Source organism: Pseudorasbora parva, chromosome 24, assembly GCF_024679245.1.
Source record: "Pseudorasbora parva isolate DD20220531a chromosome 24, ASM2467924v1, whole genome shotgun sequence".
Classification (NCBI taxonomy): Eukaryota; Metazoa; Chordata; class Actinopteri; order Cypriniformes; family Gobionidae; genus Pseudorasbora; species Pseudorasbora parva.
Window position 1 is genome coordinate 14746129 of NC_090195.1, and position 27436 is coordinate 14773564.

Below are 27436 nucleotides of genomic sequence, written 5' to 3' on the forward strand. Positions count from 1 at the left end.
AATGGAAAAGCATTATTCATAAGGTCAAGCGTTGGGATGCGTTGCATTGCAATTGCTGTGTCACTGATGTGGAAATTTAATCAAGATAGAGTAACACCCATGTGGAGCTGAATGGGGCCATGTTCAGTATGCAATGAATTTCAGGATGCTCTTTAGACTGACTTTATGACTGTTCAGTAACATTTATAAAGCAACCAAATCAATTATGGCAAATTAAAAAGCAAGATGCTTGGGTCACATAACATCCCAAAGCCCTCATGGAAGTGACAGACTGACTTTCATGATGGCTTTCAGTTTAATATTAGCTTTACTCCACAATATAATGAATATAAATGGCTTTTGTTAGCAAAACTCATGCTAATATGGATTGTGCAATAGCATGTTTCAGGTTAATCATTATCTAAACTAAAATACAAAAAGGAATTACAATAGAGGACACAACTGATGTGTAACATATTTGGGTAAAATAAGTAATCTAAACAATGTCTTTCTGACCAATGAAATAACAGGTTTGCAATATATGAAGTCTGAAAATTCTTCAAACCTTTGTGCAGATGCAGCCTCCTCAAATGCAGCAACTATTCTTGGACTCTTGCTGTACAGGTGCTTGAGAGGAACATGATCTTCCCCAGTCAGATTTGTATGCTTTTTCTAGTTGTATTAATCGACGCTGTGGAGCAGAGCGTTCCTGACAAAAATTCAGGCTGTGTGTACGGACAACCTGGAATCCCTGGAGATCCAGGACACAATGGAATGCCAGGTCGTGATGGCAGAGATGGGGCCAAAGGTGATAAAGGAGATAGAGGTAAGTAGGAAAGTGAAAAAGTCTTGACTCCAGTTAATCAGTCACCTTTAAGCTAAGGTATGATCAAATAAGGTCAAATAGGTTCACAAATTAAACATTGTAAAAGAAAATATTTAGAAAGATGTTTGCAATACTTCTTGACAGTCTAAAACAATAAAACCCTTTCTTATGCAATTTAAGTGTTTCATACAATACAATCAACTGTTGGTTTTCTAAAGGTGATATAGGAACATGTGGCGAAGCTGGAAAAGTTGGTCCAAAAGGAGATAAAGGAGAACCTGGTAAATATTTTTCTAAATACTCCCATATGGCAAATACAATAATCAGGCATAACATTATGACAGCCTTCCTAAAATCTATAGCTCAAATTGCTCATGAAGTTAATGCTGGTTCCTGGTACAAAGGTGTCAGAATACACAGTTTGTTGCGTATGGGGCTGCATAGCCGCAGACCAGTCAGAGTGCCCATGCTGACCCCTGTCCACCACTAAAAGCGCCAACAATGGGCATGTGAGCATCAGACATCAAGTGGATGGCCGGGTGTATATGTGTGTCTCTTCCCTAGGGAACAATCTAGCACCAGGATGCACTATGGGAAGAAGGCAATTCGGCAGAGGCAGTGTGATGCTGGAAAACCTTGGGTTCTGTCATATGTGGATGTTACTTTGACACGTACAACTACCCTAAGCATTGTTGCAGATCATGTACACCCTTTCATTGAAATGGTATTCCCTGGTGGCTGTGGCCTATTTCTGCAGGATAATGCGCCCTGCCACAAAGCAAAAATGGTAAAAGATTGGTTTGAGGAGCACAACAACGAGTTTAAGGTGTTGACTTGGCCTCCAAATTCCCCAGATCTCAATCCAATCGAGCATCTGTGGGATGTGCCGAACAAACAAATCCGATCCATGGAGCCCCCATATAGGACTTAAAGGGTCTGCTTCTATGTTGGCAGCAAAAGGGGAACCAACAAAATATTAGGACGGTGGTCATAATGTTATGCCTGATCTGTGTGTATATATATATATATATATATATATATATATATATATATATATATATATATATAACATTTCCTCATATATTTACTAGCATTTATTATGTACAGTATTTTCAATATAAATATATATATTTTTTATTATATTATAAAAAAAATAGCATTTAACCAAACTTGCTAATTAAGATTTAAAATTGTAAATGTATTTTATAATGTTTAACTGTATGTATACAGTTGAATAGAATACAGAAAATATTCACTTAATTTGGCTATTGCTATTATCATAAGGTTGGTGCTTTTTCAGGTGTTCCTGGCATAGTCGGTGTGAAGGGGAAGCGTGGAGACAATGGAGAAAGGGGCCCACCTGGTAAAATGGGGCCCCAAGGCTTCTCAGGGCCACTAGGTTTGAAAGGGCAGAAAGGAGAACTTGGTTTGCCAGGACCACAGGGTATCAAAGGGGATGTGGGTCCTATAGGCCCTGAAGGAGCACAAGGAGAAATTGGTCATAGGGGAGACAAGGGCATACAGGGTCCTTTGGGGCCCCCAGGGCGACCAGGCCCAAAAGGTGAGCTCGGCCACCAAGGTTTCAAAGGCAGCATTGGTGTTCGTGGTGAGAAAGGGTCAAAAGGGGACACCGGGGAGCAAGGTCCAAAGGGGGACATGCCTGAGATACCAAAAAGTGCCTTCTCAGCTAGACTGAGCGAAAGCACCAAGTTACCCGCCTCCAATACTCCAATTCGCTTTGATAAAATCCTCTATAACCATCAGGGTCACTACGACCCTGAGACTGGCCGCTTTACTTGTGCCATCAGCGGAGCCTATTTTTTTACCTACCATATTACTGTCTACTCTCGCAATGTAAAAGTGGCCCTGGTGAAGAATGGTCAGCGAGTGATCTACACTATGGACACCTATCAAGGAGGTGAGGACCAGGCTGCCGGGGGGGCAGTCCTAGAACTGGAGGCCGGAGATAAAGTGTGGTTGCAGGTGGCTGATAAACAGCTACATAACGGGTTATATGCAGATGAAGACGACGACACAGTTTTTTCTGGATTTCTTCTTTTTGCAACCTAAAGATGCTGCCCCAAAGAAGAATACAGTGGTGCAAAACCATGATTTGAAAGAAAAAAATTTAAATTCACTAAATGTTGTCTTTGTTAATTGAATTTACATCAATAAAAATATGAATCATCCTTTGTGCTTCTCAGATCCATCTGTGAACAAAAGCTTAAAGTCGACAAATGGATGTTGCGATTGTCTTTTCTTCCTTATTGTGATGTTTATCTGCTTTAAATGGCTTCTCTGACAATACTTTTTTTTATCATTTGTAACCGATTGGATTCTTGTCATTTGCTCTCATGTGAGTGACTGGTTGGTGGAGAGGAGCGATTATTGTCCCACCCTCATGCTGACGCACAGTAGGCTAGACACACAGGTCATCAGAGAAGAGATGTCATTACCAGGTGGAAGTGGAATGAATGTTTTGGAACAATTATTTAAAATCTTTAAAAATATATATATATATATGTACGTGGATAAATCATTTATAATTAGTCACACTGTGTGTTAACACATTGTGTTAAAGCAGCTTCACATTAACAAACATGAAAATTAGTGTTGTAAAATTAAGTTATGAAATGTATTAAATTTCAGCTGTAAAGCAGTGTCATTATTCATCTTAATTTAATTGTTTCAATTTGGTTCAATAACTCAGTGTTGCACAGTTCATAAATAGCCTAATAAAAGTAGGCTAAATGTAAATTATAAATTGAGTTCAATTTAGACATAACCAGCTCTACCGAATATATCATTTATCAGCATTGTTGATTTAATAAAGTTCAAGAAGAGTGCCATGTTGTAAAAGTTGGTTTCAATATTAAGCTCAATTCTGTATTTTGTTTATAAATACTGCAATATGACATATTTGATTTGTAGACCAAAGTCTGTCTGCTAGAAATATCTGCCAAATGTAAATGTAGGAATATCCCTATGCTCATTGGAGAATGTGAATCCTCCGGCTAACGTTTGTGCTCATCCCATACTGTACAAAACATATTGGACGTCCATTGGGGGCATTTAACCAACTATAGCAAACACTTAGCACTGCTTAACACTCAACACAATATAGCAAACAAACACATATGCAACGCAGCGAGTTATGCACTGACAAGCAGCACTAACATTTTTGTTTTAAGAAAATGTAAAAACATTTTTATATTCATATTGGATAGGGAAAGAACAAACATAGCTGAACCTGCCTGTGGTCGTAAACTTGAGGAGATTGTATAATTTTAAAACCAAAGTTTAATGGCAGGACACTGTGATACCAAGCATATTATCGCAGTTATTATAGTGTTGGTGATTGTGATTTTGGCTGGCGTCCCGTGGGCAGACTACAATCCGCGTATCACAGTCGCCTTGTTTCTCCGCCCCGCAGCAATCAGCGCAACAAGTGCACTGATGCTGTCCAATGCTGTGGCGACGCTGCCTGGAGTCATGGCTCTCTGGCTGAGCTTTTCCGCCGCAGCGAACCAACTTTAAATTTTCAACTGAGGCTGTTTTGACCCGCAAAGCTGCTTCGTGTCCGGTTGGTTTCGGTCATTTGCCTGAGGGAGTGCTCGAGCCACACATTTAATGGAAAGTTTTCCGTCCCAGTAGATCTGTGACTACGAGGTGTTTGTTCTTGTGAATCACGCACCAGACGAAATATTGGGTTGTTTGTTCATTATGTACTTTCGCATTCATCGCTGGTCTGTCGAACGATTTCCGCTAAGTTAATATGCGCAATTCGTCGGACATTGGACTGTCGGTGGTGTTAGCAGCGGCTGACGAGTCGATCGAAGCCGCACAACTGTTGTGACACCGGGCCAAGACACCACTCAAGAAGTATGATAAAGGTAAGATTCTGCGTCTAAATAACATTTTTGATTATTTTAGAGGTGACATATTGAAGTTCATGCTTTATTATTACAGTGAGAATGTAAAGTGAATTTCAAATGTGCGTTCAAAAGTTTGGCAGCACTTTATCATCTTGCCATTGCCGTTGGGTTCAAAAAAGAAGCTGAGAAGGGAGGAGGGGACTGGGGAGGGGGTATTGTGTATGCGTTACTATCCCACTTGTTGCCATAGTGATGTGGGGGGTGTTCGAGCTCGCAAAGCTTGTAGGGAGATCGAAGACGAGGAGGGGGTTGGTGGTTGGGGTGGCGAGGTTCTTCTTAAAGCGCTTTATAGAGAGACTGAGTTAATTAAACTCACAAATAAACGAGGGCTTTTTTTCTTCTGTGGAAAAAAAACCAAACTCCGTAATCGCCTTCATTCATTCCAGCAGGCCTTTCTTAAACCTGAATATTTGTCTTGATCTGATCTGCTTGAAAGGTTTTCCTTGTGGTGGAACCAAACGGGATTTTTTCATCTGATGTAAAGAAACAAACATTTCACTCAGTGTTTTATAAATCCTTGCTTATCAGTCGGGGAGCCGGGGCCCACTAGGGGTCATCAGCAACACCGTTGGAAAGAGAGAAAACGGCTTAAACCAGTATAAAATGGTATGCTGTTCTTAACTGATTTAGCTGGTCTCACAGTCTGGCCAAGATGATGTTCAGCTTGTTGGTCAGCTCTTTTAAAGGGATAGTCCACTCAAAAATGAAAATCCTGTTATTATTTAATCTCATCAGTTTGTTCCAAACCTGTATTACGTTCTTTTCTTCTTGTTTTGTTTTGAAGACAGAAGAAGATATTTTGAAGAATGTTGGTAACCGACAGGCCCCATGGTCCAACATTCTTCAATGAATTAATCTTCAAATAATGAATATATAATGCAAGTTTGGAACAATTTGAGGGGGAGTAAATCATGATAGACTTTAAATATTTTTATTTGGGCAAACTATCCCTTTAAAATCAGCTTGACTAGACTGTGGGAGTCTAGTAAAGACCAGCAAACAATTTTAGGCTGATGTCAACATATTTATTTAAGCAGAACTGTGAAGTGACCCATTTGTTTATGCATAAGTATCTGTAAACTTTAATTGAAGTGTAAAAATGTATTTGGTCAGCTTGCAAGCTGCATTATATCTTTACTTTTAATATTAGGGAACTAAAAAAAAATTGAGGGTCTGTGGGGAAAATATAAAAATGTCATTGAATTTCTATAATGAATATACTTTATAGAATGTTTCTAATTCAAAGCTCTAAAATATCTTGTGAGATAACTTTCAGTATCTGTAAAATTATAATATTATAATTAATTATGAGGTTTTAATGACTGAACAACTCTAATCACAAACATGGTCATGGAATTTCATCGATTAAAAAGTGTGGGAACATACAGTATTTGAAGCTTTTGAAATTACAAAAATAATCAAGGTTAATTACGTTAATCTACATCCCGTTTGAAAACAAGCAGCTTTGTCATCATTACAGGCAATGCACCAGATTTAAAGTATCTTGGCCTACATGAGGTGGGGCGGGGGGGTCTCAAACATTGTCTTGGACAGCAGGGGTCCCTGGAATCCTCTGTGAGAAGCACTGTTATAAATGCCTTGTAAAATAGATTACATTTAGGTTTGTAAGCGACTCATTTCCCATGCTTTAATGACTAAAGTCCTCTACATGTTTGTTGTGTGCAATCCTGCTGGCATCATAAATTATAACAGATTAAAAAAAATCACTGAATTTGTAATTCACCATAACAGCTGGTTAGAAGTACTATGCCCAGCACTTTCATTTCTCTAAACAATTGCTTTGCTTTAAGACATCAACACGTCTGTGCTGGAATGCACTCCTCCACACATAATGAGAGAGTTTTCCTTATCACAAGACACGCACAAGGAACTTTAATGCCTCACTGGGTGCCTCCTAAGCCATGACTGCCGTAAATGAACACTAAATCTCACTTCTCACCCTCTTCTCAGCGATCTCACTCTCTGATACCACACAAATGCATTGATGTATGCATTTGTACTAAGTGTTTAAATTGTGCCCTAGTATGAAAAATTGAATTAACCTTGCCATAGTGAAATAATTAGAGTTCAGTACATGGACATCACATACTGTGAGTCTCAAACTCCATTGCCTCCTACTTCTTATGTAAATCTCGTGCATGAAAAGCACCACGAAAAATAAGTGATTCTCAACATAACGCCACCAGTGACGCAACCGCTGGAGATCATTAAAATACGTCCGCCAACATTTGCATCTGTCCGAACATGTTCATTGTCAGGCGGAACTGACGGAGCCGAATCATTGGGACTGCAGATAAACAAGCGACACGTGGCAAGTGGCAAAGGGAAATTGGGGAATTGATTGGAAATTAATATGCCTTAAACCTGGGGTCTCTCAAACTCAAATTAGGGAATTCAAAGGGAAGATGTGTTCGGAGTTTTGCCGACCGGATACGGCAAAAGTTTAATCCTTCAACTAGCTCCGCTTCACCTTCGTTGCTCTGGTTGGTTGTAGTGCTATCCAATCACGTGCAGAGGGAGTTTGAAAAACAACGGTTTATCCCGCCCCTCCGATTGAGCCCTGTCAATGGGGAGTTTTCAGAGCAAACATCTTGATGTGGGTCTGGCTTGTCAGGCTAATTTGGGACTTTTTTATGGGGAAGCACAGGCGAAGCAGATAGTCTTAATCTGCATCACTATATAGCTGGCAACATAGAATTCCATTCATTATGCTAAGCTAAGCTAGCGGCAACCCTGCCAAACTAAAAAAATGCATGCACTGAGACAAATGCATTTGCCCACATATCTAAATAAATGTAGGAAAGAAGTCAAATAAGCCCTATTTTTAAAAAAACGGTTTAGTGTTCCTTTAAGTCTGTTTCCCACACAAGGCTATCTTCAGAAGACTTGTAATGTAATAGCCATGTAATATTAAAACAATTTTTGTGACGCTTTTGCATCCTTTTTGAAGCTTGAAGGGCACGCTTCAGTCCCCACATAAAAGTGTAATTACAATTCGATCCTGTCCTTTAGTGAAGAAAAAAATAACGTTACACATTTGGAATGACACGACACTGAATAAATTATGATTATTTTTATTTTTTTTGATGCACTGTCCTTTTAAATGCCACTTACTTCAGGTTACACAAGTATAGAGAAAGTTCTGACCTTTACATTCAACTTAGCATTGTTTTTCGCAATTGCGAAGACATGTGCTTCCTTGACATGTTTTCCATCAGTGGACTGGACTTGGAGAAGACAAATGCAGGTCATGAGACAGGTGAGATGAATGGGGTGTCAAATGTAGCATTACTTGACGCTTCCCATGCCTGAAGCGGGCAGGGTGTGTCTGCCTCCTAACTATGCTTCTTGTTCTCCTTGATAAAAAGGAGAACTGGGTTGTAATATGGTATGTGGTGTCAGTAACCAAACAAACAAAAATAATCAATCACTTTGCTCTCCAGCGGGTCCTCCTTCCGAATGCCAAACCTGTATCAGACCGATTTAAGGTTATTGCTTCAATGAACACTGCTTCTTCTTCTTCTTCTTCTTCCTCTCTCTCTCTCTCTCTCTCTCTCTCTCTCTCTCTCTCTCTCGCTCTCTCTCTCCCTCTCTCCCCCTCCCCCTCTCCACCTCTCCACACATGTCTATGTGTGAGTGTGTTTGACAGTATGCAGATATATTGATGCTAGTCCAGACTGATAAAGCCTCATAATCAGATTAGGACAAGGAGAGGGGTGCTGCACGTTATCATGTGGGTTTGAGCGAGCGCAGTCTTGTCGGAAGGGATGAGGAAAGATATTGTCCTTGCATTTTCATTGTGAAACTCTCCTTCAGCCAGTGGAAGGATCATCAACGGGTGAGTCAAATAAACTCTTTTCACTCTTACTCGTAAGATAATCAACAACGATAAAAATAAATCAAAGTTTGGATGGCTAAAGGGCGTGTAGCCATCATAAGCCAAAATGAAAGCATAAGGGAAAAAAAGTTGCAGTTGTGGTTCTAGTAGTTCAATAAAGAAAACATTGACTTAATTCCATAGTGATGTCACAGCATGGCAAGACTTGTTCATCTTGATGGGCTGATCATGAGAACTGGTGTAGTCAGTTATTCTAAGGAATTTCCTTAGTCAGGAAGCATCATTTTGGGCTTACGTGGTTTTATGAAGTCAGTTAACACCTTCAGTTGTTGTTCCAAACCAGTATGACTATTTTTCTTCTGTGAAAAGTAGATATTTCGACAACTGTTTCTATTAATACAATGAAAGTCAATTGGTTCCAAAACAATGAAAAAGTCATATAGGTCTGGTACAACATGAAATGATGACAGTATTTTCTTTTTTGTGGTGAGTGAACTATCCATTTAAGTAGGACTGCTTGTGATTTTTCTGATCAAAAACTTTGTTTTAAAGGGATAGTTTAGCCCATTATTTTCTCACCCTCAAGTCATTCTAGGTGTATATGACATTCCTCTTTCAGACGAATCAAAGTGGTATATGTATGTATGTATATGTGTTATATTAAAAAATATATCTTATAATGGGAGGGATTGTTGCTCTGTTTTTGAAGTCCAAAAAAATGCATCTGTCCATCAAATAACGTGCTCCACATGGCTCTGGATGGTTAATAAAGGACTTCTGAAGCAAATCGATGTATCTGTGTAAGAAAAATATCCATATTTAAAACTTTATAAAGTTAAGTTTTGGCCGATTGCATTCCGTATTCAGTTTATGGAAAAAGTGTTGAAAGTGCCTCTGCAGTTCAAAGGCTTAGGCGACATGTTACGCTCATCAGGCGTCGCGTACGCATCTTGAATTCCGAGAAGGCACTATCAACACTTTCCCATGGAAGGCGATTGGCCGGAAGTGTACTTTAAAAAGTTTTAAATATGGATATAAGTAAATAAATGTGAGAGATATATATATATATGCTGTGGATATGTCATAATGACTATGAAATAATTGTATAATTTTATTATTACTACTAATGAAGGTGACTTTGGACCACAAAACCTGCATAATTTTCACAGATATATTATATTTGTGGCAATAGCCAACAACACATTATATCGGCCAAATTATACATTTTTCTTTTATGCCAAAATAATTTGGATATTAAGTAAAGATCTTAGTCCATAAATATATTTAGTCAATTTCCACACAATTTAAAAAAAATTATTATTATTATTTGCAATATGCGTTGCTAAGGACTTCATTTGGACAACTTCCAAGAGGATTTTCTCACTATTTAGATTTTTTTGCATCGTCAGATTCCTGATATTCAAATAGTTGTATCTCGGCCAAATATTGCCCTATCCTAACAAAACATACATCAATGGAAAGCTTTCAGATTATGTATTAACCTACATTTAAAAACATTGACCCTTATGTAAGACTGCAAAATAAAAAAAATGAGTACAACTAAAATTACAAAAGGAATATACTTGTTACGAGGTGTCGATTTCATATACATTTGTGTTTTTGAATATTCTTCCTTGTGCTAAAACTCTTTTACACGTAGTTTGATATTTCTGGCACAAGGAAGTTATTTATTTGGAAGCATAAATTCTCTATCCTCCACCACCTGTAGTTGGTTTGACTGCTGTCTGTTTGCCTCATAAAGGCGAAATAATGCTTTAAGGCTTTAAGAATGTCGTCAGTGTTTCATATACTTGCTTCAGTGCATATTAGTTGTAGGTGTGTTTGGGTGTATTAGTGGCTTCCGTAGGCATGCCTGTGTTTATATTTGTCTGAGACCTTGTTTAGGGAGTTTCGTTTGAGCCTGACTCCAGCTGGTAGCTGCACAGAGGTTGTTCCAGAACTTCCAGCTCTTAATTAATTCTTACTCGGCAACAGCAACGATACAGAGGAGGAAGAGTAGGAGAGAAGTTCAACTTTAAACTTGGAGACATTGGACATTTGAGTAGACTGAGGAGTGACTTGAAAGTTGAATTAATTGCATTCTTTTGAAGCTCTAGTTAAACACAAAGGTCAGATGGCAACTTCTTCCTCATGCCTCGATGGAGCTAAGTGCTTATGGGTAGCTGGACTTGATGTGATAGAGATCAGCATTTGAGTTAAAAATTGAGCTAGAATCAACCTATGCTCGCACAGCAAGACAAAAAGTCAAAAGGGACGTGGTTAATCTAGCCCCTATACGGTGGTCCCAGGAAGTATTTGAACACTTAAGCCACACTTAATGTATGGATGTTTGCATTGGATAACAGAATCTCAAACAAAGTGGCATTTATTTTAAAGATGGCAGAAAAACACATGTTTAGTAAAGTACAAGTACTTAAAGGGATAGTTCACTTTGAAATTAATTTAGCTTACCTCATGGGCATCAGAGATGTAGGAGTATTTGTTTCCCCAGTAGTTTCAATTTTGATCATTTTAGGTCAAACCGTTCTTGTCTGTGCTTCACATAATGCAGGTCTATGGTCACCACCTCAAAGAGCATACACAGAGAAGTCCAAATTAAACAATCCCCCATCGTAAGTACACACTGATGGCCTAAGACACGAAACGAGCGGTTTGTGTGAGAAAACGAACAGTATTTATATAATTTTTACCTCTTGTGCACCACTACGTCTGACTGATCCGAGGGCGCGTGTGCGTGTTTCCTGTGGTGTACAAGAGGTAAAAACTATATAAATACTGTTCGTTTTCTCACACAAACCACTCGCTTTGTGTCTTAGGCCATCAGTGTGTACTTATGATGGGGGATTGTTTAATTTGGACTTCTCTATGTATGCTCTTTGAGGTGGTGACCATAGACCTGCATTATGTGAGGCACAGACAAGAACGGTTTGACCTAAAATGATCAAAATGGAAACTACTGTAGAAACAAATACTCCTACATCTCTGATGCCCATGAGCTAAGCTAAAACATATCAAAATTTAATTTCAAAGTGAACTATCCCTTTAAATCGTCTTGACACCAGCTGATTTCTAACAGTTTCCTCAGCATATGCCATGATTTATTTTAATGTGTGTATTATTTACATTTGGTAGCTTGTTTTGTCTGAGCAAATAGAATATTAAAATTCATACGATTTATTTATGTTTAATCAGCATATCCTGGTATCTCTCTTCATTCTTACTCTGCAACAAATGGGTTAAAACAGCTCAACCTCCTGAGCTGTTCCCCTCTCTCCTCACTCAGAATATGGCTTAAAAATCCTGGGCAATTTATTACATTAATCACAATGGATTAGGGGTTTTCATTGCTTAGTCATGCTCACAAAAGCCTTTCATCATAGCGAACATCACACCAGGCAACAACGTCCACACCCTGCTGGAGGGGCCTCTCTTTTTCAGCACTTTTACAGGAAATCTTACAGCATTTAGTGTAACCTACTCATGAGCAAAACTCTCATGCTACTTACTGACACCCTCCAATTTGCCAGATAAAGGCATTATTCATCCATAGCAGGAATGTTGAAGCTTAATTTACACCTGTGGGTGGATAATTACACTTTGAATTACTTCACCTCTACTGATTTTTAATATTCCGTAGGTCAAGTAAGCAGACTGGTAATATAAGGATATAGTTTAAAGTTCTTTCATAATGTAACTTATCAAAGTTAAGGTTATTACAGTGGTGTTGTATTGTTTCATTGAAGTGTGAAGTTTAAGATCTTCATCAGACAAAACAGTGGGTCATTTATTGTCTCTCCACGTCACATGCTTTCTTTGTTCTTTGTTCCAAGACTTTATTCAAGTTAGTCAGATCATTCATTGAGATTCAATTTTTTTCAATCTGGTTCTGCAGGCACATTCGTCGGACCCGCAGAGCTCCTCTCTCAACAATGACCTGCAGAGTGACTGTTTTACAAAGGAACAGCTCATGAATCCAAGCCTGAGGTCTGGTTGTAGGTTCCAGGTGCAACCGGTGCTGTCCGAGCCTTGCTATGAGGAGAACCATCTTAACAGACTGAATTGTCAGGCCCAGTCCGTTCCTGTGATTGCCGATGGCCAGGCCAAGCTGTACCCCTCCAGGACAGTACGTCTGTTTTCAACCCAGACAAAATGTGAGGACAATGCTTCGCTTAGAGGTCAACCTGTCACGCCACAGGCTTGGTCTGGATTGGCTAGTTTCCGTGTCATGGGTTCTTTTAAAAAACTGCGGACTTCTGTGCTCCAAGGAATCCAGAACAGGAGCAATGCGATGGCAGCCGGTCAGGAGAGAAACATGTCCTTGATGCTTGAGGATGGCGGTAGTTTCTTTGTAACCAAACGAGAGGTCCCGACCAATCAAACCCAGGAAATTGACAACATGACTAATGGGACGTCTCAAACTGGGAAGACATCTTCGGTTTCAGATGAGGAAGATTGTGAGGAGGAAGAGGGCGGGTTTCAGAGGAATTCAGCCTTCTCTCAAAGCATACGCAAGGCTTATGGGGCAGGACGGATCTCCTTGCTTGACACAGTCAAGACTGAAAGCCCGTCTACCAGTGTGGAATCGGTTGTACCTTGTAAGAAACTTGAGACTCAAGAAAATGTTCACAAAAGACTTAGCAAAAGTGCAGATAATCTACATGTCTTCAAAAGCCATTTTAGACGCAAAGTCACCTCAACTGAGCCACAAAACCCAGAATGCACCCAAAATATAATTTTTCAAAGGACCACCAGTTCCTCATCGGTTGACTTACAGGAGCATGGTTCAGTTAGGCATCAAAGCCCCATGAGGTCGCGAGGACATTTGCAAAAGCTTGTCGGTAGTTTAACAGACCTGACTGTCAAGCGTAAAAACACACCAGACCCCCCTTCTAGAGTGCCGCTGTCACCTCTCAGTCAGCTACATGATGACTATTCCCGCAGAATTCCCTGTCTGTCCATGAGCGGGCGTCAACGGAGGCCTTTACCCACTCCCAGCAAAGCCCAGCAGGTCAACAGTCATGAACACATCCCAACTTTACACCCTGTCGTCTTTGGCTCCACACTAGATGACTCTCTGGAGCCTCCTAGCAAAACAACAGCTCTCATAAGTGACACTATCCAGGTGGCTGTGTCCTCAAAACACTTCTGTTCAGATGCCCCAGTTTGTCAAGTGGAAAAATGCTGTGAAACTATGAAGTGCCATCAAAATGGAATAAATGACCACTACTCACAAATGCCTAAGCTGTGCTCAAGCCCCAGTCAAAAGCAGACCGTCAATGGCATTAACACTAACTTAGAGGTAAGACACTCTTATAATCCCATATTGTAAAAGTTTAAACTGTTATGGCCTGAGGCTTCAATACAAGTTTAGATCTACTGTCAACATTTGTGGTATAATGTCAATTACCACAGAAGAAATATGGTTCTCTCTATATAAAAAAAGTACAGACAGTTTATTCACAGTTAAAATTGAGCTACAGTGTATATTTGCACAATCACGCTACTGCTTGCATCTCTTTGAATGATTAAATATGCATTGAGCATCAAATTGTCTAGTGTAACCCCTACTGTTCGGACCGGGACACGAACCCGGGTCCGCCGGCATGAGAGTCGGACGCTCTAACAAGGAGGCTAAAGGCTGCAACCTCTAGCGTCAGTCGCTAGAGCATCTCTTGAGGTCAGAGGAGTGAGGTTTACTCGCACAGCAAACTACTACTAGCTGGCCTCTGTTACACTCACCCCCTAAACCTCACTCCCATCCGGGTCACGGCACCAATGTAACCCCTACTGCTCGGACCGGGACTCGAACCCGGGTCCGCCGGCATGAGAGTCGGACGCTCCAACAAGAACGCTAAAGGCTGCAACCTCTAGCGTCAGTCGCTAGAGCGTCTCTTGAGGTCAGAGGAGTGAGGTTTACTTGCACAGCAACTTCTACTAGCTGGCCTCCGTTACACTAGGCTAATTAATGTATAGACAAAGCAAGGTACAATTGGGTTATCTAGATTTGTTTGTCCGGACTGGTACAAAATCTGTCAGACTAAAAGCTAAGATATACTTCATTCTCCTCACACCACTACATATCCAGCCTTTCAAAGTATATACTCCTTCTTTGACCATGAGCATTTGGCATGTGCACACTCTTTTCAAGTGCTCAAATCACCCGCACGTGTATTTCAGGACCTTGTAAAATGTAGAAAATATTTACTTTCAAATTGGAGAACTTAATTGGAGAACAAAAGTTGTCTAAACTGACTACTGTTCTTAGGTAGAACTACAACTTGACAGTACAAATCAATAATTTTACACACCTGTGATCACTATTTTTGGATTTTTAAAAAAGTCCTATGGGACATATGCTATAAATGCTATTGGTAGCACTTGTGTAAAACATGGACAGTTTCTATAAGACATGCAGTCTGTGGCCCAAAATGTGTAATTTCATATGTAACTTGTTTGTCTCTCCTCGAGACAATATTGATTTAACTGTTTTTGTTGTTGTTTGACTTAGTCTGACTGATGATGAGCAAGGTCGGACAAGCACTTTTCTTACTGATGTCTGTCTTCTGATGTCAGATTGTAGATGTCAGATGAACAATTGCCATAAAGTGAAAGAGGACATGGTAATCTTATTCTAAACATTTAACCGGAACAGACCAGTTCATTAGATGACCTTGGCCTTAACAGAGCAAGTCATAAATTGCAGTAGACAGATTTTTGTTGAAGCATGACCTTTTGTGCTTCGCGTCATATGTTCCTCTCACAGGTAACCCTTGTATCTGATGATGCAACCACAGTCTCGATCTGGAATGGTTTAGTAATCGATCAGGACCAACCAATGCATTTCATTGCTCTGGCTTGATTGATACCCCCTTCGAATATTTTACTGAGCAACTGACATCTAATTTTGCAGTACTGAAGTGGTACATTGCTACAGTGTCACATGGGCTGCTCAGCTGTATGGCACATGCCAGATAGAGTTAATGATTTGCCGATGTTTATGATTAGCGGGATTGCTTAAAAACAGCTCTTGGACCTGAGGCTGGACACGTATGTCGACAAGGACAGTGTCTCCTCCCCAGAAGAACAACCCAAGGGCCGAAGTCCAGTTATCAAACCAAGCTAGCTTGGTGCAAATGGACTGCAATAGGTCAGGGAAATATAATAGAAAGATGTAGACAAACTACAGCGAGCCAAGCTCACCAAAACTTTTTTTTTTTGCATTTCTATTTTTTTTTTTTTCATGTGTGCGTTGATGTGTTTTCATATATACTTTGTTTGTCTTCCTCACAATGGTGCTGATTTATTGTGTGCCTTTTCAGTGTCTAGGGACTGAAGAGAAAGAAACTGATGATCTTGAGGTAAGTGTATTTTATACAGAATTGACTACAACCTGACTGCAAATAATACATTAGCACAAACTACAAAACTAAAATTTGATTTGCCATGATGTACAAATAGTTGTGCTTATGTCAAACAACCTTCCTGTTCTAAAAATCAGATTTGTTCTAAAAATCAGGCTTTCTGAATCCACCATGTCACTGTCACTTGCCTCATTTGTCAAATTGCAAGAATAAAACCCAGTAATGTGCTCATTGTAGTTATCACTGAGTGACATTTTATATCTCTATATTTCCAGCAATTATTGCCAATTAAAAACAAGCAAAAATATTGTATTGCATTGCATGTTTTTGTGAAGATAACCATAAATGTAATGAAAAAAGTTTATTTTTCTGATTAATTCATAAACATAAAAAATAAAATTAATTAAAACAATATGCCTACAAATAAAATCAGTTCTGTTTTAGTGGTAAGAAAGTAAAATGTTGGCAGAGTTAGTAAATGTCTGAACTAATAGTTAAAGGGTTTGTTCACACAAAAATTGAAATTGATGTCATTAATGACTTATCCTAATATCGTTCCACACCAGTAAGACAAGTTCATCTTCGGAACACAGTTTAAGATATTTTATATTTCTTAAAATCAGCGTATTGATTCATGATTCGGATCGCATGTTAAACTGTCAAACTGCTGAAATCGTGTGACATTGGCGATCCGAATCATGAATCAATCCGCTGATTCATAACCGTTCGGATCTTTATTTGAGGATTGAAAACTAAACCGGAAGAGAAGACAATGCTGAATAAAGTCGTAGTTTTTGTGGTTTTTGGATCAAAATATATTTTCGATGCTTCAAGAGATTCTAATTAACCAACTGATGTCACATATGGACTACTCTGATGATGTTTTTATTACCTTTCTGGACATGGACAGTATAGTGTGCATACACTTGAATACACTCTATGCTACTAAATATAAAATATCTTAAACTGTGTTCTGAAGATGAACGGAGGTCTTACGGGTGTGGAACAACATTAGGGGATAAGTCATTAATGACATAAATTTTATTTTCGGGTGAACTAACCCTTTAATAGTCATTATTATTGAGCCCTGACTGCTTTGAATTATCATTTGAATTAATTTGAATTAATATGAATCATTATTCATTACTATTGAATTAACTAATCTCTAAGGTTGCTGTAGTTTTTGTATTAATCCCTGTGTCTTGACCACATCAATAGTTCACTTCTTTTTAGAATCATTTATCAAATGTTGTAGGTCTTAAAGAAAAAACTAACTGCTGACATTTGATTTCTCCTGTAGGCTTCATCAGATGACCTGTTTAGAAATGCATTTTTCAATGAGATCTCAGCCTCTGCTGCTTCATGTGTCACAAACACCTGTTCTTCAGAATCCCCTTTGGTAACTCCAACAACATCAAACTCTCCAGTCTTTTCCAGTGACTCTCCTACTTCTGTAGTGCCTAGGAAGAGGGCAGGTCGCTCCAGACCCCGTCCAGTGTCCGACTATGGCCAGCTGGCCAACACAAAGTACTGCATCCCAGAGGAGGATAGGGAGTCAGAGAATATGGACTACACTTCTCAAAAGGACTACAATAGCAATGGCAGCTACATGGAGAGAAACAGATCCGAGAATGGTCATGTGTACACTCAAACAGAGAGCAGAAAGAGACGTCCCATCTCTGTTATTGGAGGAGTGGATGTGTTTTCATCCCCAACTGCTGAGCAGAAGGACGACACTGAAAGTTTGCCTTCTGTAAGGCCTTTTGCACTTTTACTTATATTGTTTTGTTGTAAAATGTTTGCGACATAAAACTAGGTTACATAAAATGTTTCAGAATACATTTCCCAAACATCTCCCCATCTTCCATTATTTGGACAAATGATTGTCCAGCCTCATTGGTCAAGAGTCCAGTTTAGGAAAACAAATTCCAATTGGCTAACAATCAGTCTGGTTTGTTTATGCATGCATACATGGATAGGGCTGTCACAAAGACAAGTGTCAAGATGCCAATTGCAGTAGCTTCAATAGACCTTTTGCTTTTTTAATGTAGAACATTTGAGACCTGACAGGAGGATAGAGAGGGGCTGCATTGAGACATGATACAGGCCTGATACAAACCCATGAGCCTTTGAGTACCACTGCTACTTATGTGTCACCAGCATGTGTACTTCACACTGTGCCATGGCTCTGATAGGCCTTGTGGACTTTGAAACCTGCTTACATTGACATTTATTTTGTGATAGATGCAATGCATTAAGTATTTAGTCAAAATGTAACCATGTAGATAGTGTATTTCATACAGTGTCCAGCTTTGTTGGTTGGTGAAAATAATTGCAAGGCTCTTTTAGAGGTACTGTATCTCAGAGATGCTCATGTTTGGTTATCTAAACATTTATATGGTCCCATTAGGTCTCTCCCTTTGGGTGTAGCATTATGAGTTTATAATGTCATAATTCAGGTGGTTTGACAGAACTTTTCAGGTCCTGAATGTAACTACTTTTGTTCTTTAGTGACAATGTGATCCATGTTAGAATGAGTTTGAAGACATGCTACATTTTCTTGATGCATCAAACACTGATCTATTAAAGGGTTAGTTCACCCAAAAATGAAAATTATTTAATTAATTATACAATTTAAACATTATAAACCATTAAAATGATCAATATGATGTTCAGAACCATATATTTGTACATTAAATGTTTTAAAAAAAATGTAAATGTTATTGTACTTAAGCTTCTTAACCTTAGCAAAACCCCCTATTTTCTCAGATTTGCCATTTAAAGGGTTAGTTCACCCAAAAATGAAAATTATTTCATTAATTACACACCCTCATGTCATTGGACACCCGTAAGACCTTCGTTCATCTTTGGAACACAAATGAAGATATTTTTGTTGAAAACTGACGGCTGAGAAAAAGTTAGTTATTTCACTTAGTTCTTTCAAAAATATATGTGCTCATTAATGTTTATTTACTTCTTTCAAGTAATAAAGTATTCTCGTAAGTTTATATGCCATTGGAAATACATACGGGTGAGGGGTTTGAATGCTGGTCGCCATGTTCTCCCTTGAAAGTACATTAGCCAAAGAGGGACATACCCATAAATTCAAGCTTCGCCTTTTGTGTTTTAACACTCGATGGCACCGTGTCGAATGTGAAGAGAGGAATTGCCATGTTAATCTGGGACTAAATCGGCCACCGTAGGAGTTAAAATGAAATCAAAATTGAGAGGAACAGAAACTATTATTCACTGGATGGTCATATACCTTTTCACCTCTAGATGGGGGAAAATATCACACAGTGTAACTTTAAAATAATCCATGTGACTCCAGTGGTTCCACCTTAATTTTATGAAGCAACAAGAATACTTTTTGTGCGCAAAAAAACCTGAAAAAAATAATGACATTATTCAACAATTTCTTCACGTCTGTGTCATGTTCCTAGCAGTTTACATCCGCCTGCTCCTGCATCAGCGTCACATGCAGGTGTCGTGGTCCTCAGGTGACGTAACTCAGAAACGCTGCACTGTATTTACTATGTCAACAGCATAGGAGACTGACACAGATTATGAAGAAATTGTTTAATTATTTTTGTTTATTTTTTTACGCACAAAAAGTATCCTTGTCGCTTCATAAAATTAAGGTTGAACCACTGGAGTCACATGGACTATTTTAACACATTTTTTTACTACCTTTCCGGTTTGTGTTCCGAAGATAAACAGGTTTGGAGTGACATGAGGTTGAGTAATTAATGACAGAATGTTTTTGGGTGAACTAAGCCTTTAATTAAAACATGTCACAATGAACAACAACAAAAAACTTGTGAAAATAAAATCAGGCATCAATGTGTGTATTGTTATGCATTTGACCGAGCGGACATTTCTGTTAATTATCTCACAGGTCATTGTCCTGCTCTGAACAGTCACTGAACTCTGAACATGAGGCCTGCTGGATGGTTTGCTCATTTTAAGGCTGCCAATTAAAGTCTAACCCGTCATGTTTTGTTTCAGCCGGTTTCTCGTCCTCCAGTGCCCTCTCACAGAGTGCCTCCATACCGGGCGGTGTCTGCCCGTCTGAGACCCTGCGTCTTCTCCCAAAGCACACCTATCGGCCTGGATAGGATGGGACGACGCAAAGCGCGCAGAGTGCTCAGCGGTGTGTTTTTGTTTGTATGCATTAGTGTGTGCACTTGACATACAAACATTAGAAGCTCAGTGGGGAGATTGTTTTGATGGAAAGGGAATATTGATTCTTGCATAATTTCTAAGCTCATTCAGTTTGGTTGTATTATAGATGGTGGCTCTGATGCAATGCTCGATGACAGTGTGAGTGAGGAGGACGGCAGCTTTGAAGAACTGACTGAAGGAACACCATATCTCCAACCAGAAGTTGATCTTTTCACTCTCAACCAGGTTGTGATTTTATGCATGTATATAATGTATATGTTTGAGTTCAGTTAAAGGGTTACTTCAGCAATTTAGCATATGGCTTTATTTCAGTAGAAACCCGGGAGTATATTTGAATGATCGTGCATCTCGTGACTCCTGCTGCGTTTGTGCCGTGACACTCAATCGGCTTCATCACATTATATTGAACAGACACGTTCAGTTTTTAATTGTAGTGTCTGTTCTCTAATTTAACTGATTTTATGAAAATGAGCAAGTAAAGGTAGCCAAGTGATCCAGTAGTCCAGTAGCAGAAGTGCATTCTGGGAAAAATAAATTTTCTGTCTTTTCTCAGTCTAGAAGGCACCAAATTCAAAAATATTTTCATATTTGTATTACATTAATGACCCAGTTTAAATACAAAGGTCAATGCTAAATCACTGAAGTAACCCTTTAAGCATTATATATACAAAATAAATTTGCAAAAGCAATTTATTATTGGTTATTTCTTCTAAATATAGTTTATTTAAATTACAAATATAGAATTGTATTACTTTTTAGTTTTTTTGTATATCTCTAAATCTTTTTGTAGAAATGACTGGAATTCATCATTCATCACAATAACTTGTTTTTGGCTGTTTACAATATTTTCTTAACTTTTTTACAGTAGCAGGAAACACTTTTACAGTTCTGAAAGTTACTTTGTGGACCTTTTATTATATGAGATCTACTTTTAGCACATTTACGCAAGTTTTAAAAAATCATTTTACAGCTGTTTTAACTTACAGGCTGTGCTGTACAGTCCAGGTCATATTTCATGGTGTATCTTATCTGTTTAATCACATACTTTTATGTACAGTTGTTTTATTGTATGCGTATATACATGTGTGGGATCGTCACATACTTCCAGTGTATGATGTCACCCTGTACTGTTCTTATCGTATAATTTTATCTGACCTTTAGCCTCAATATTTTTAGCCTGACTATAATCTTTTTCCTTCTCCAGTACATTAACTCAGGCCATGCCGTGTACGCAGAGGCTCTGTGGGATCATGTCACAATGGAAGAGCAGGAGCTGGCCTTCAAAGCTGGGGAGGTGATCCGGGTTCTGGAAGTTCAGGAGCAGGAATGGTGGTGGGGGATGGTGGGCGACCGTGAGGCCTGGTTTCCCTCCAGCTTTGTGCGGGTGAGTTGCACTGTGACCCTCTTGGAGTAATGAACATGAAACAAAAGTCAAACCATAGAACCGTAAAAAAAAAATATGGATGACTCCACTTAATTCGCTTCCGCTGAGGAAAAGTGAAGCCTCTGGAGGTCAGAATATGGCGCTGACATCTTGCGCAGATTTTGGACAGAGTCTGCGCAGTAGTAAATGTGGGACCGGAATCTGCGCAGTAGACAGCAGGAAGTAGAGGTGCGATATCACAAGCCCGCCCACATTCTAGCAGATGCAGAACAATGAATTAAGTTGGTATACAATATTATCTTTGCTCGCTCCTTTGAAGGCATCTTGAGTAAACGGCACTATATTTAAAGGTGTTATGAACTGGATTTTTTTTCTTTTTCTATACTGTTGTCTGAGATCAACTACTGACATTGGTGTGGTTTTTACAGTCAAAAACATCATTAATAAGAAATAGGCTATTTTCTACACTGGTTTTAGGCTTTCTCCCGAACGCTGGGTTTTGATGGGCGTGACGCACCATCAAACTTGGAAGTAAAATGCACACGGCTAGGATTGGAGAAGATTTGCATATTTAAGGAGCTTCAGCTCCTGTCATATCTATGCCCCTGCCCTGTCAGTTCACATGAGGGAGAGATTATTTTGAAAGCGGTAACTTCTACGATTCTCTAGACCACAGGGCTCGTAAACGTCTTTATCAAACAAACACAATGATTTATTTCTCATCCATCCACAATATTTTGGAATATTATTTCTGTATTACATGGCCCGCAGTAGGTATATTTTGACCTTGACACAGTCTGACCCAAAAAGAAACGCTAGATGTGTCATTGCGAATGCATGTGCTGATTGACCGGTTTGGAAATGAGGTTGTACATAATGGTGTTTAATTGTTTAAGCTCTAGATTAATGCATTCCATTGTAAATCAATGACTCTCTCGAGATCCAACAAGATGAGTCAATCAGACACAAAGAGGCCTGTAGGTGATTTGATCACGACTTCCTGTAGAAGTGGATTAACCAGTTGCCTCAATCACATTGTTGTTTAAAAAAATAATTCTGCTTCATGGTTACCCTCAGTTTGATCCCCTGGAATTAACCATAATATGTTATCGTCAAGGTTCGAGTGAATCAGGGGGATTCGAGCAGTGACAGTGTGGAGAGTGTCCCAGATGCAGAAGAGTCCGTCCCATCAGATGCACACAAACAAAACTCTGAGCACAGGGAGCAGATGAGAGCCAATGTGGTCAAAGAGATCATGGACACAGAGCGCGTTTACATAAAACATCTCAAAGATATCTGCGAGGTGAGCCTCCATCCTAGCCATTTCACATTTACCTTCTTTTGTAGTTTTTTTTTCTGGAATCATAAAATAACCATTATCTTCAATTTATTCTTCTATGCCTGTCATTTTAAACATGAGATTAAGATTGAAACACTTTTGCCTTCTTTCAAGATAACGTCATTATATCAGAGTATAGGAGTTGTAAATCCACCCTAGTGAAATGCAGGAATACTATTATTACAATTTTTTTGGAGGGGTTCAGATTTTATTTTTGAAAGAAATTAATACTTTTGTTCAGTAAGGATGCATTAAATTAATTAAAAGTGACAGTAAAGACTTAAGTCTTTACTGTAAAAGTAAAGAATACTGTAAGAGTAAAGACAGAATTCATTATTAAAAATCTTTTCTTTTTTTATACTTTTTAATCCAAAATGTTTCACGGTTTCTACAAAAACATTAATACACCAATTTTTAACATTGATAGTAAGAACTTGAGCAAACAAAATATATTTAAATAGAAAACAGTTATTTTAAATGACTGTTTTTACTGCCTTAAGATAGCATACAATTTTTTATTTTTTATTTTAAAAGATCTTACCAACCCCAAACTTTTATATTATGACTATGATGATGATTATTATTATTGCTTTAAGTATTTGAAACTACATTATATGCAGTGAAGATCTGACACCGTAGTTCACTATTGTTCATGTGACTTTTTTTGACAAATGTCCTTATGGTTTTCTTTGCAAACTTCAAATTTTTACAATAGAATGTATCTGAAACTAGCCTGGATTTAGCGGAGAGCTTTCTCATTGCTGACCTCTGCTGGTCAAATGCTTCAAATATTTTTTTTGTGAAGGAAAACTTTCCAAAGCAATGCAGAATTCTCTGAATGAATGTTGATTTAAAACAGTGTTCATTTTGTTGTTGTAGGGATATATCCGTCAATGCAGAAAGCACCCTGGCATGTTTACTGAGGTACAGCTAAAGACAATCTTCAGCAACATCGAGGACATCTACAGGTTCCAGAGAATGTTTCTCAAGGACCTAGAAAAGAAATACAACTCCGAAAACCCTCATCTAAGTGAGATCGGCTCCTGCTTCCTTCAACAGGTACCTTTACAAGATACCTTTACCACGCAATAATTTTTTACACACACAAGAACATTTTTCCTCAAAAATTGCACATTTCTTTACATCCTTTTCTCCTTGTCAGGATGAAGGTTTCTCCATATACTCTGAGTACTGTAACACGCATCCAGTGGCGTGTGCTGAATTACAGCGACTGATGAAACAAGGGAGATATAAACATTTCTTTGAAGCCTGTCGTCTCCTACAGCAGATGATCGACATCTCCATTTCTGGCTTCTTACTCACACCTGTACAGAAGATTTGTAAATACCCTCTTCAGCTGGGAGAGCTTTTGAAATACACACCCAAAGACCACAGGTGCCTCATCCTCTTACATACACTACTGTTAAAATGTTTGGGGTTGGTATGAGTTTTTGTTTTGTTTATGTTTTTGAAAAAGTCTCTCACGCTCTGAGCAATATTCTGAAATATTATTACAAATTAAAATAACTGTTTTTTATATAAACAGTTAATGTATTAAATATGATTATTTTATTTTTTTATGTAATTAATTCCTGTGATGTCAAAGTTTAATTTTTAGCATTATTACTCCTGTCTACAATCACATAATCCTTCGGAAATCATTCTTATATCCTGGTTTGCTGCTCAAGACACATTTTTTATTATTATCAATGTTGAAAACTTTTGTGGAAGCAGTGATCATTTGTTCAAAAGAACAGCATTTATATTTGTAACATTATAAATGTCTTTACTATCACTTTTGATCAACATCATGTCCTTGCTAATTATTTTTTTTAAATCTTACTGACCCCAAACTTGTAGCGTCTATTTTTAGTTTTTGTATCAAAATGATCATAATAATAATTTAAAAAATCTCCTCAGTGACTATGCAGGGGTGTGTGCCGCACATAAAGCAATGAAGAACGTGGCAAGTCTGATAAACGAAAGGAAAAGGCGACTTGAGAGCATCGACACCATCGCTCACTGGCAGGTTTCCATCCTCCACTGGGCGGTCAGTGTTTTTAGCATTACTCAAACTATTTCTGACTTATTCAAGGTAGCAGCCATATTCCCTCTGATGTTTTTGTATAAAGATATTTGATTTGACAGATGTGTGTGTGTGTGTGTGTGTGTGTGTTATATTATTAAAGCCACAATATGTCATTTTTTTCGCCGCTAGAGGTCCCTTATTCAAAACAAGGCGTCATCAAGCTGCGCATTTGATTTTGCAGAGCTTTTATTATGCCGCGGTCATTCGTATGTGGAGTAACGCAACGCTGTTTTATCATATACCTCTGAGTTTGTTGAAAGTTATGTTATAATGCTACTATGTGCGTTCGCTCAGAGTGTACTATCCACACAGTTGCTCACCTGTCTAATAAAACACACTATATAGTAAAGCGTATTTTGGTGTTTCCATGGTTTCTACAAATAAAACGAGGAAATCAGGGGTAACGCGGGTATAATGTAACTTAATAGGCGATGCACGGACACAGTCCTTGTCCTGGTTAAAGTTGCTTATTTATCTGGATTTAAAACATTCTTGGAAACATTTGGAATAATGTGAGTACACAAGTCAACAAAATGTATAACATTGTTCCATTTGGATATTTTAATCCAAAAATCGTACATATTGTGCCTGTATTTGGATACCACATTGATGGCTTATTAGTTAATACACTGGATCATTCACAGGGCTTAATGTGGCTTTGTGAACTATAATATGATAATTTCATGTTTCAAAGCTTGTTTTAAAATTTCAAAGTTGTTTCACTTCCTTCAGGGTGATGATGTGTTAACGCGAAGCTCCGAGCTCATCCACTCCGGTGAGCTAACGCGGATAGTACGACCCGGTAAGACGCAGCAACGAAGCTACTTCCTGTTTGACCACCAGCTGGTGTTCTGTAAGAAAGATGTCCTGCGGAGAGACCTGCTACACTACCGCGGCCGTATGGACACAGACCGACTCGAGCCAGTCGACCTTCCCGATGGACGGCACGCTGAGCTGGGCCTGCTGAAGAACGCGTTTCTCCTACGGCATTCGGAGAACCTGAACGTGTTGTGTGTGCTGTGCTGCAAAAAGAACCAGGACAAGCAGAGATGGCTGCAAGCGTTTGCTCGAGAGCGCAGACGGGTACAGGAAGACCAAGAGATGGGTGAGTCTCAAGGCTGAAGGAGTCAATTTGGATGGAAATATGGCAGTGAATTCAAAGAATGCACATTCTCTTTTTTTGGTCTCTTTTCAGGGATGGAGATTACTGAGGCCCAGAGGAAGCAGGCAGTTCACAACGCCAGGAAATCTAAACAAGGCAAAATGAAAAGTATGTCCAGGCTTATATCTTTGTGCAGGGTTATAAAAGTTATAATTCTAGTTTCCTTTTTTATTTAGTTTTTATCTTAGATTTAGGATTGTTTAGGATTACAAAGGTTTGGATTTATTTTTTTACTCTTTTTTTTCTTTTCTTTTTTTCCTCAGTTGGTTTTAGATTTATGAAAACGTATTTTAATTCACTTTCAGTTTTCCTTTAGTTTGGATTACAGGAAAATCAGTGTTTGTTTGTTTTGTTTTGTTTTTGTCTTTGCGATTTAGTTATTTTCTTATTATTTACTTTTTATTTTAGTTTTAATATTGTAGGGCCTCCAAAGATAATGCATTTACTGGTATCAAATGTTAAATTAATGTTAGAAAATCATTGTAAAGGTTTCAAGTTTTTCCCAGTTATGTTAGCTTTATCTTTTATGTCTATTTCAGTTAGCAAAAAGGTTTTCATTTAGTTTTGATGATAATGACACTGGGTCAAAAATCTGGGCAGTATCATATTTATTCATAGGGAACAGAATGGACCAAGGACTTTCCAAAGACTGTTATGATTACATTTTAATGTCAAATCACCAACCAAATCTGATGAAGTCATACTCACATTCTGTGTCTGTTTGCTTCCAGAAATGAATTATTCTGGTCATCCTGTGCCTCCCCACCATCAGCCCCTACATCCTCTCCATCAGCGTCATGTGACCGTGCCAACCAGCATCCCTCAGCAGCAGGTCTTCTCTCTAGCTGAGCCAAAGAAGAAACCGTCTCACCTGTTGTACTCGCTTGCACGCAGTGCCCTCTTCAGGAAATGAAAAATAGACACTTTGTTTTATGTCACACTCAAATGCATACACATATGTATATTTAAATACGTATAAGTAGGTATGTGAGTGCAAATGACATATGTGCCTCAGTATAAAGGCTCATTATTTAGCCTTAACTAAGTCAGTGTGTTAGTAAGGAAAGTGTTAGTTATCTTTTTGTCAAGAAGCTGCTTCCCTTTGGGTTTCTCCCGTTTATTTCACAAAAATGTGTCTTTTATGACAAAAGGTTATATTCATCTTTTTAGCAACATGTCAAAATAATTATATTGCTTTACATGAGGCTTGAGCAAAAATAAAACAGCAAACACTAACGTCTACCATGTTCTGTAAATAAAGTTGAACCAAATGTACACAGTCTGTGCCTGTAAGTG

At 38.6% G+C, this 27436-nt stretch overlaps 2 protein-coding genes across 3 annotated transcripts; both read left to right on the forward strand.

The window, feature by feature from the left end:
* The first annotated feature begins 534 nt into the window (after window positions 1–534).
* c1qtnf9 (C1q and TNF related 9) lies at window positions 535–2989 on the forward strand. Its single transcript, XM_067435059.1, has 3 exons — window positions 535–805; window positions 1024–1086; window positions 2106–2989. Exons 1-3 carry the CDS (start codon window positions 619–621, stop codon window positions 2873–2875), a joined length of 1020 nt encoding a protein of 339 aa, XP_067291160.1. The 5' UTR covers window positions 535–618; the 3' UTR covers window positions 2876–2989.
* Window positions 2990–4230: 1241 nt separating this feature from the next.
* spata13 (spermatogenesis associated 13) lies at window positions 4231–27415 on the forward strand. Of its 2 annotated transcripts, none has more exons than XM_067435560.1 (14): window positions 4231–4698; window positions 12513–13919; window positions 15940–15978; window positions 17282–17734; window positions 19990–20134; window positions 20273–20391; window positions 21371–21550; window positions 22668–22853; window positions 23769–23948; window positions 24052–24284; window positions 24810–24939; window positions 25711–26083; window positions 26174–26236; window positions 26872–27415. In XM_067435560.1, exons 1-14 carry the CDS (start codon window positions 4690–4692, stop codon window positions 27051–27053), a joined length of 3699 nt encoding a protein of 1232 aa, XP_067291661.1. In that variant the 5' UTR covers window positions 4231–4689; the 3' UTR covers window positions 27054–27415. The 2 variants fall into 2 exon arrangements, with proteins under 2 accessions (XP_067291661.1, XP_067291660.1); XM_067435559.1 differs by having other exon boundaries at window positions 4233–4698; window positions 26174–26248.
* The last annotated feature ends 21 nt before the right edge of the window (window positions 27416–27436 follow it).

Excerpts from the sequence above, each read along its gene's own strand:
- c1qtnf9 (XM_067435059.1), top strand. The coding sequence starts at position 619 with ATGATCTTCCCCAGTCAGATTTGTATGCTTTTTCTAGTTGTATTAATC. Across the intron at positions 806-1,023 it reads AGGTGATAAAGGAGATAGAG|GTGATATAGGAACATGTGGC; the intron begins GTAAGTAGGAAA and ends GGTTTTCTAAAG. Across the intron at positions 1,087-2,105 it reads AGGAGATAAAGGAGAACCTG|GTGTTCCTGGCATAGTCGGT; the intron begins GTAAATATTTTT and ends GTGCTTTTTCAG.
- spata13 (XM_067435559.1), top strand. Across the intron at positions 15,979-17,281 it reads AAGAAACTGATGATCTTGAG|GCTTCATCAGATGACCTGTT; the intron begins GTAAGTGTATTT and ends TTTCTCCTGTAG. Across the intron at positions 23,949-24,051 it reads GCTCCTGCTTCCTTCAACAG|GATGAAGGTTTCTCCATATA; the intron begins GTACCTTTACAA and ends TCTCCTTGTCAG.